General features: G+C 39.2%; 1 protein-coding gene across 1 annotated transcript; it reads right to left on the bottom strand.

Annotated features, from left to right (window-relative positions):
- Positions 1 to 312: 312 nt before the first annotated feature.
- prss59 (serine protease 59, putative) lies at positions 313 to 10,322 on the bottom strand. The gene is made up of 9 exons (XM_079564264.1): positions 10,107 to 10,322; positions 9,225 to 9,406; positions 8,333 to 8,565; positions 7,519 to 7,654; positions 6,152 to 6,266; positions 2,874 to 3,075; positions 1,450 to 1,540; positions 1,036 to 1,238; positions 313 to 653 (listed from the first exon to the last, which is right to left on the bottom strand). Exons 1-9 carry the CDS (start codon positions 10,302 to 10,304, stop codon positions 544 to 546), a joined length of 1,470 nt encoding a protein of 489 aa, XP_079420390.1. The 5' UTR covers positions 10,305 to 10,322; the 3' UTR covers positions 313 to 543.
- Positions 10,323 to 10,583: the final 261 nt, after the last annotated feature.

Raw genomic sequence — 10,583 nt, 5'->3', positions numbered from 1 at the left:
AACAAACACATTGACATTGACGTATACAAGATGTCTTTTTCTAATTCAAGATTAGAAAGGGAAAAAAACAAAAAAACAAATGGAAATGTTGTTTTTCTGATTTTATTTTGAAACGGAATAACTAATGATCGAAAGGTACACGGATTCTCATCCAGCGTATGTGGAAAAGTAAAAAGGCTTAGGTGAGCTAACTTAAATGGACTGGAGAGCTGGTGCTGGTAGCTCCTGGGCTACTGGTAAATCCCTGGTGTACAGCATACATGAGCTGCAGCCTTGTCAGCTAGGCTATTGTGGGTCGCAGGAATTAAAAAAAACATCACATTTTATTAATGAATTATTTGCAACAGAATATACAGGATCTCATCACACAACAATAACAGATTTTTGAAACATTCATCACACAAACTTGAATGATTCCAGTGCACATGTCCCTTGTGGGAAGCGGCCATAAAAACAAAATCAATTGCGGTGTCCCAATGTCAACGATATGACCAGAATGAGTTTTCTTTCCAAGGCCAAACAGCTGTGTCATGGTCGGTCCAGTCACTGTTGGAGCCACTGCTGCAGAAGAAGGAAGATGTGGTCACGGGCCAACGCCAGCTGAGGAGGATCCTGGCTCCGGGCCGGGTACATGTTGGCGCAGTGGGCTGTTCCTGAATTGGAAAGGAGCGATGTATAAATAGTATGAGAGGGAAAAATAAAATGCCATGTTACAAGGGCAATTATCCCCCAAATAAAGTCCACTGTTGACAAAGAACGGCACAGTCTTACAGGCAGGCATTGTCCAAGTTTCCTGGCTTTGACTTTAGCAACAATTACATTTTACAATAAAAATTAAACACATTTCCACATGGATATAGAGGCTAGTTTATGGACAGCTGTTGGACAAATAAAACCAGTAGCAAGCACCTGGAGTGGATTTGTAACAATAATATTAAAATTGTGGATAATTGACAAAGACACCTATTGTAAATGTGTATTAAGAGTTGCTAACTTCCCCCCTTAAAGCAAGTGCAGTCATGTTGTTATTTTTACCTTTTATGAAAACTGCAGGCAGCTCCGGTGAGATGTTTGAGGTGATTCCCAGAGCGTGCCACGGATCGATGGAGCCGTTTGGAAAGACTATTCTGGAGGAGCGGATGTCGTATCCACCGTAATATTCATTTGTCTGAGCCACTGCCTCGGCCAGCTGCTCCGCGCTCACATTGTAGAAGTCTGCACACTGCTTTACGTGGTACCTGGGGAATATGAGAGTACTCAGTAAAAAAAAGCAACAAAGTACAGTTGGCAAAATGGTTAACTGGAAACTACTCGAGTAAGTTACCGTAAGTGTGGTTATATTTTAGTCCTCCACGGTCAAGTAAATAAAGCAAGCATAAGGTGGAGGTGCAAAATGGCGACAGCTTTGTAATTAGTGGAATTGGACATTAGTGTGTTTAGTCTACTCACTCCAGAGGGAAGCCAGCGAATGGTTGGTTAGGTGAATCAGTGCTTTGATAGAAGCCGAACTCAGTGCATGTCTGGTAGACCCACTGTCTCCCTACGGATGTAAAATAAGAAACAAAGACAAAATTCAGAACTGCCTTTATATAATTACCGGCATATATTTTAATATTTGACTATATGCAAGTTGTATTTTAACTTTTCAACTATACAGACTTTTCAACTATGCAGAGTTTAAAAATGTTCACTACAACTGCCTCTAAAATCCTGTCACTGTCACTCAAAATGATGTTACTTCGGGTCCGAAATGCGGTCATGCACGTGCTTAATATAGAAGGTGCAGTTACATGTATGACCTGAGGTGGCAGTAGTGAGTATTAAATGGCTAACTTGCATCTAGCCCCTTTAAGTATGCATGAAAAATACTGCAATAACAAACTTTTGTTATAGCCCTCAGCCATATAGTTCTACCACCTGCGACAGAGGTCGGGGGTTTGAATCCCGACTCCTGCAGGTGCACACAGTCGTTGTGTTCTTGGGCAAGACACGTCACCCTCCTTGCCTCTGTGTACATTGGTGTATGAATGAGTGTCTGAATATGTGAGTGGTTCCTTCCTGTAAAGCGCCTTGACCCCTAATATAGGAGGAAAAGTGTGATATAAGTTGAGCCTGTTTAATACAAATCAAAACAGCCATAGTGTATTCAGAGTAATAAAACTTTGAAAAAAATGACCCTAAGCTAACCGCCAGTGTCCGTGTTTACAAATGCTTCCAGTTACAACTTGTTTTTTAAAAGCCACTTCATTCCCCTCTTATCCCAAAGAAAAAATGAAGCTGGGAAATGGAGGCACAGAGAACAGTCAACTTCTGGTTAAAGTTTTGTTTTTGTCGCGAGTATCAACCACATGACTAATGTGTTTTCTTTTCAGTTATTTTTATTTATTTTTTGTTGGTTCGAAAGTGGACATTCCTAAGTCATTCTTCCTGCAACGAATTACAGATTACATCAAAAGCTCAGTTGTTTTCTATTCCAATGTCATTGTAGGTCATCTAGAAGTCTATTTTCTGCTCAAAGTGAATATTCTATTTTCACATGTACCATATCATTATAAAGCAAAGCTGTAATTTTATTGTCACATGTGCATGCAAATCTGCTTCTGCGTCTCACCAAGTAGACCTGACTTAGTTCTAGCTTATTCACAGCTTTGGCAATGTTTAGTCCAGATTTGTAAGATCATGGTTTAGTCTGGTTTAGTCTTGTATGTCTTTGAGTAGTAATATTTTTGTCCAATAAAATATGTGCTACTTCAAAAGCCAAATACATGTATTTTAAGATGGTACAAAGTCTGAAAATCCCTTTTACAGCATGATCCGTCCTTGCCAATCATTAGCAAGTTTGTCTACACTCAAACACAGTACCCCTCACTCACCTCCTCCCGCAGCCGGACCGTCCCAGGATGTGTTGGTCATGTCCCGGAGGTAGTTACTGAAGCTGACGTCCAGACACTTAATTGAGAAAGTTTCCATCATAAGCCGTGCCACTGCAGCGTATCGGGCATAAGGGTCCCCCAGTGAGGCATCAGCCATGACCCCGCACAGAACCTCGATAGTGACGTTGGTTCCAATCACTCCCTGTAAGCAGAAAGGTAAGCTGTGGTTACTATACAATACTGTCAGTTGCTGTATATACTTTATATTTTTGGTGTGTACTTTACTTTCCAGGACTGCAATAACGTGGTATCGTAAGGCCAATGTACAATAATGATGATAATGAAATACAATAACCATGTTTCCTGGTAATTTTCCTGAACTGGGTGAGAATGATGATTAATCCCATTGTATAAGCATGAAAGAAAAGAATGACAGGTAATGTATTTGCAAAACATAGTGAGCAAATATGTGCTTTTCCCAATCGTGTGTGTCATCCTCATTATACAGGTACATAAGGATACAAAAGCACAAGGTACAGGTGGTGTCATCATTCTGTGACTCTTTTGTAAACCACAATCCCTTGCACTCTTGTTACTAACCATGTCAAAGCTAGGACAAGATTATTTATTTTTTTACCAAATGTTTCTGCCTAAAAATACCCTTTCATCAATACATTCACTGCATTGCTCAAACATAAATGCCCGTTTCCTCTATTTCATGAAACGATGGGACAAACTGGTTTACAAAAACTTTTAGAGCAAATTATGTAATAATAAATACATGTTTCCTTCAGGCTGCTGACAATAAACAATAACCAGCAATGACAAATCACAAAGAGACAAAGACTCAGGTGGGTGCCAGACAAGCCGTTGCTTGCGGTCCAAATGATTCATTTCATTTTGTATCTGTCACATCTGTTGTGCACGGCTACTGCCTGCTGCAAGGACAGTTTATGTACCCCACACTTTACAGGTTGGGACATGCTCCTGTCTTGGCCTTGTAAACCATAACATACAGTACATGATCTGCCACTGCTTTCCGCTTAGGTAGAAAGACAAAGAGTTAGCGCTGATTCTCCTCGCTTTAGTGCTACATAATGACCCTTTTCGGTTTTTTTTTATAAAGCTCTCCATTGAAAACTCCTCAGCTGTGAAGCTCTTACATTTCTTATTGAGTTACACCTTCATTCACGTTTTGCTCAAATTCCTAAAGTGATACCTGAAGCAGAGTAGTTTGTTGTGAACTGGTGAATTGGAGAGGCAATGGCTGGCTTTTCGGCTGTGGACAGTTTCTCCTGGGTCTTTTATAAGTGTCTCTTTAGCTCGGGGCGACAGGAAGTCAGAGAGACCAAAGGATCTTTTGTTACTTTTTCACATGAGCTTATTGGTAACCGAACTCACGTATCCTGCAGGCTCCAAGAAGCAAGAAGAGAAAAAGAGGGGGTTTGAGAGAGAGAGAGAGAGAGAGAGAGAGAGAGAGAGAGAGAGAGAGAGAGAGAGAGAGAGAGAGAGAGAGAGAGAGAGAGAGAGAGAGAGAGAGAGAGAGAGAAAGACAGAGAGAGTGAGTGAGTGAGACAGCTAACCAACCTGGTAAAAAGAGTGAAATGAGGAGAAGTGCTAGTTTGGTCAATATCTGTATTTCTCTAATCTTAGTATTTCTTTTGTAACATAGCTCCAGGTATGTTTTGTCCAATCATGCAACAAGCTGTTTTCATTTAATTCAAGCAATCAAACCTAGTACCACTGACCATGTCCACATCTGTAAAGTTACATAAAGCAAAAAAAAAAAAAAGCAATGAACTTAAGTGAGGAGAAAACTTGACTCAGTTAAAGAGTGAGACTCCAGGGGCCTCTCTCTCTAATAATGGAGGGTCTATTATGTTACTCTTAACTGCCTGAGCGCACAGTAACCCTCCTGCACCTCATAGCTCACTTCCACTCAACCGGGACCAGATAGTGGTCAGAGAGCCACCTAAAAGGGCCCCAAGAAGACCCCCAACTTCACCTTTCGATTGTTTCAGGTTGACTGGGAAAAAACAGTTACTTAAAGCAATAGCAAAATGAGTTTTCAAAAACACAAGACCAGGACCTCTGATAGATGCTTAGTATCAACTTGTATATTCAGTAAAAATACAATAGATGTTGTATACAGTTACTCACTACTGCCAGCACTGTTGCCTCAAAAAAAGAACAGGAACCAATTATCTCAAATATCTTAAAGAAATCATTTTGTCACTGTTTTAATTTAAACTGACGATACTACTGTACAATGTGTGTAAATGCGTGCATGTAATCGTACGTAAACCTGGTCCAGGGCACTCGTGTGAAAGAGATTTTTGATCTCAATGAGATTTTCCTGGTTAAAAAAGGTTTGAATTAATGAAAAAAATAATCTAATTTGCAATAATGTAAAATATTGTATTTTTCCACAAATAAATATGATTAATGAAATAAACCTATGAAGCTAAAATCATGATTAAAACAACACATTTCAACAGACTCAGGCAGTGTTTTTATGCTTTTACAGTAGATAGATGTTGAAAGGAAATGTTTCCTGGAGAAGGTTTGTTACCTGCTGATACCAGTTACAAACCACTTTAGTAAATTATATGGGTATAAATGTAAAAGGGTAAATAAAAGTTCAAAAATGTGAAACCCAGACAATGTATTGTTCTTAAATGTGAGGGAAAAACTGTAAGGTTGAAAGAAATTTTCACTGAGCACCTGACCGAGATGGTTAACATTAATAAAAAGAGAACTATATGGAAGTTGACTCCTAGATTTCCATCCATGTGTAATTCATCCTTAAGCTGTGTGGTTTAGTTTACCAAGTCCTGGGTTATTGATTTTTTGTGCTTAGATGCTGAATGTATTATACATTTTGAAATTGCAAAAACAATTTTTTTCTTCTTACTTGACTTGTTTTTGTTTGCAACAAAAGAAATGCTCCTTGGGGATTAAAGAAGTAATTCAATATTTATAATCTAAGAAGAATTTTATGAAACTGGGGGTACTTTTAAAGTCACACAAAATAGATACCCACGTTATTCTATTATTGACATATAAAGCATAAAATTTGGAAATGGAAAACAATTTTACATTGACATCATGTCCTGAATATAGTGGACACAGGCACGGGATTATTATGGTCTATTAGTTTGTTATGGTATGGTCAGTACAGTGGACTTATACCAAATGTTAAGTGTGTCCAGTCCAAACACCACATTTACAGGAATAGGCCGATTCTAGTGCAAAATAACAATTAACACGGACGTTACCTCAAAAGCCCTGTTGTCCTGATTGTATTGGACCACATCCATGAAGTTACCAGCCAGTGTTTCCAGAAAGTAGGCAGAGTCCCTTTCCGACTGGATCTGCAGTTTGGAGCACAAGCTAAAGAAGATGAAGAAATAATGGAGATGGTGTATAAGTACAATGTTAATTCAAACACAAATCACTCGATTAAAGCCCCACCGTGTAGAGTTTTACCCAATAATAAATTTGAAATACATGCATTTATTTTATGACAGACATTTTCATCATTGAAAAATACCCCATAAATGTACAAACAAACATGTGCTTTTGCTGTGAGCGGCTCAGCTCTACTAAGACATGACTCTAACTTTACCAGGAGTGGGTACGTCAGGTCTGCGAAAAGGGAAACCCGCTTACAGTAAAGACATCAAGTTTGTAGTTAATTAATTAGTTAGTTCTATTTACTGGGTGGAATGTTACTCAGTGTGGCTTTAAAGTTGCTGTTTAAAATTTCTAATCACCCTTGGGTAAAAATAAGAAACTTTTCAGAGGATATTTGAGGTTGAACTTGTTGATTGCAAAATATCTTTCTTTGTTTCTAGTCCTCTTTGGTGCATGTAGTGTTTTATGTCTTGATTCTACTTTTGAACTTTTGCAAATTTGGGACAGATGTTTATCTTAGTTCACAAAAACGACTTCCTTATTGTTAAATTCATAACACAGTTGCTGTATTCTCAGCGCAGTGCGGTTTGAGAGCCTTGGTGCCGGAGTGAGGGCATGTCTGCATCCTGATTCACCAGAAACCAAAATAAAACTCTGTTCCTCTTTTGTGGTCGGAACAGCGCAGACACAGACACCAAGTTGGTCCCGTAAATGAAAAAAACACCCAAAAAAATGGCTTATTGCACTCAATCATTTTCTACAATGACCCAAGACTGACTTCAGTTACGCCCACGCTAATTTGATGAAATAAACATTTGAAATTGAGGTCCTAATCAACTATATTTCCAGCCTCAAAATATTCAGTCCATTTTGGAAGGTTTACCAAAATTGTGGTTAATTAATGATGAAACTATAATAACACATTGTCATCTTGGCTCACCAACTCTAGAACGAATAAATACATTGTAACACCTTGTACACAGTTTAAATGGGATACAGAGTGGAAACGAGCTGCTTTCTATAGTGAATGTGAGCACATAGGAACTCATATAAGGTTGCCTGATTATTCAAGGCATCAGATTTCCAGTGCTGCCGCTTTAGTATCTGATATGAAAAATTTGATTGTCCTTGGCAACTAAAGATATTTCACAAGGAGAGGAACTTTCCCTCAGCCTTGAACAGAATTCTGAATGACTCAAAGTGCACGAATATTTTGCATAAACTGTACTTGAAATCTTTGGTGATGTTGTCATAAGTCGTGGGGTCTTTCAGGAGCTCCACCAGAGTGTCTGATGCCGCTTTGACCAGCAGGGGACAGTTTGAGTTTTCTGAGGCCAAGGAGCGCCTCACAACCTCCAAGTACTCTGTAAAAAAAACATGCATATTAATATAGACTACCTGACATTGGGGGACTGAGCCTTCGCCATGGCTACTAACATCCAGAGATAAAAGAAACTTAAAAGGAGTTCCTGTTTCTGCAAGTGAATACATGTCGTAATTTGAGAACCACAACAAACACAGTCTAAATGTTAAGTGTTAGTTTGGTAACAGTTTTGTAACAGCATGAGTCACTGTGTTACATTTTCCTGTGAGATGAAAGTAAAATTCTCTTTTGCAAAATCATGGACTCTTTCTACTATTATCATCAGGGAAAGCATATTTGCGTAATAGCCATGACTAACCATTACCACAGACTCTTTGTATCCAATGGTAAAACAGAAACTATGTAGACAGTTGGACTTTTATCATGCAGTGACTTTTAGTAGTATCAAAGAGAAGGTGGTCTTTTTTGTGTGCAAAGACCAAGGCTCAAAGCAACCATGGCTTTACAGTATTGGGCTTAGTAAATAAAAAATAGCAGCATTAAAATCATTGATAAATGATTTTTACACTATATTAAACGTGTGATATGTTCAAACGTCTGTATTTGCTACACCTCAACCTTCTTTTATAGGCTCTTTAGGATGTAATGATGCCACGCCACCTGAATGAAACCTATAGCGGCTTAGAAACATTGGTGGTCTTGCCTTACGCCCAATTACCTGGGAAATTGACTTGGGCATGAACTGGTGCACTGGTGGCCGCAGAGGCATAGACGAGGTGCGGATACTTCAGTCTGAACCAGGCAGCGAGGGATCCAGGGTACGACCCTCCAAACGCCACCCACTTCCTGCTACTCAACCCCTGAGACTCTGCCATTACTGTCCTGAAGTGGGCCAGATCTGCCAGGGCCTGACGACTGCTCAGGAAGCGCAGGCCATCTGTGCTCAAGTCTCTGCAGAAAGAGTTTGACTTCATTTAGTTTCAATAATCTAAGGAAACTGCTCCATCTGGTGGCCTATGCTGTCTACCTATACTTGTCTACATATCTTTTTTAAAGAATTATGAGTTGCTTAAGCTATCACAATAACGACATGCATGTTTAGGTCAGTGGAGAAAACAACCAGGCTGTTAATTAATATACACAAGTACATTTTATGATGGATACTTTTACTTCACTAGATTTCAGAGCAGGTATCTGTTCTTTGTGCTTCAAGAACTACCTGGATGCTTTTTCACACTGTTGTTGACTGAATCCAAGTTTGGCAGTGATTTTCTTGTGCACCTGTGCACTTCAATGTGTAACCACTGTCTGTGTGATCTTGTGGGACACATGATCACACATGAAGCTTGGCTTTTATGGCAAAATGTTGGTATAAGGAAAACCCAGTTTATATTGGACATATATTATGCTAACACTTTAGTGTAGTATTTGAGTTGCTAGGTTACACCTTCTTTTTAGACACACATGTGCTAAATCTAAAAAGCCTTTTACATTTACTTAAATTAATGAATATTCACAGTGTTATAGCATAATTTCCCTCAACCACATGCCTATTCTTAGAGAGTGTATTGCATTAGGGCAAAAACTCATGTTTCATTCAAGAGACTCACGCTGTTGGGTGACTTTTCCCATAAAAGCGGTGCTCCAGCATAAAGCAGAGTGCTCCCAGCTTCTCTGCATAAGTGAGCCAGGTGCCATGGTCCATCCAGGCGGGGTTGGCTGGTCCCTCACCTCCGATCATTAAAAACACAGGACCATCAGGCTGGGCATAGGTGTCATTCACAAAGTATCTCTGCAACAGACGGACAGTAGTTGAGTAAGAACGTGTTCTTTAAGCATTAGCTGGTTGTTGAAGGTGGAGCGGACAGAGCCGGGTTGCTTTAACCACATAACTGCCACCTTAGGGTTAGGGTTAACAATTATTCACATCCAAATCTCAAAGCGTCTTGACTGGAGAGCTTACCGCCTATATGCCAGTGTGATGCCTAATTTGAAAGCTAAGACCTTCTAGTTTATAAAAATATGTGTGAGATCTGTGTAAGTGAAACACAACTTACGTTGCACTTGCCGCTCTTATATCCTGATTAGGGTTAACCAACCCTAACCCCATGATCAGGGGACACAGCAGGTAAAAAGTTAAAGGTTACACTCTGTATGTCCAAAATAAAAATAAAAACAGCACCATAGAGCTGTTATACAATTTGACTATTTAAGAGGATCTAAAGTTTATTTATGTACTTACTTGAAGGCTTGGTCTGAGTTTAGTATGTTGAAATAGTTCCTATTTTATTGTATTTATTACTCATTTAACCTGCATGGCATGAAGACGTCACATTATACATTTTGTTGATTCTGCATACTCACATCTTATACTTAACTCAATACTGAACTAGTATTGTATGCAAACAAACAGTATGGCGTTCAAATATTGCATTAAAGGTTAAAAGACTCAAATATTATCTAGTGTAGAGATGTGCATGACCAAACCTTACTTGTTTCCATTCTCTGGTGTCCTGACCATTAAAATGATCCAGTTTCTGAATGAACCATTTCTCCTCAGCTTCAGAGTTTTGGGTGCTCTGGAGTCTTGGAGCAAACTTTAAAAATCCTTTATGTCCTTTTCCAACCGTGCAGAGAGAAAACACAAACAAAATTGTACAAAGAACAACCCATCTAGAGTGCAAAGCCATGTTTGAGAAATAAGGAACTGGATGACAGGGGCATGTGATTTGAAATGTGGTCATATGACAAGATCCCCAGTGCTGCTTTCAAAGACTGTCAGTAGTTTTCACAATTTGAAATAGAACGTGACTCTGACAGACTCTCGCGCAGTACTTTATAAATTGATTTGTGCATCAGTACTTAAAATCACCTGTATTTGATTTGTGTATTTTTCATTGTGTGAGAACTACTAGACGGCGACTACTACTACTACTACTACTATTCTATCCGCTGTAAACGAGCGTGAA

This window comes from Gobius niger (assembly GCF_951799975.1).
Source record: "Gobius niger genome assembly, chromosome: 1".
NCBI lineage: Eukaryota > Metazoa > Chordata > Actinopteri > Gobiiformes > Gobiidae > Gobius > Gobius niger.
Note: the sequence above shows the minus strand (reverse complement) of the source record. Positions and strands in the feature narration are given on the sequence as shown.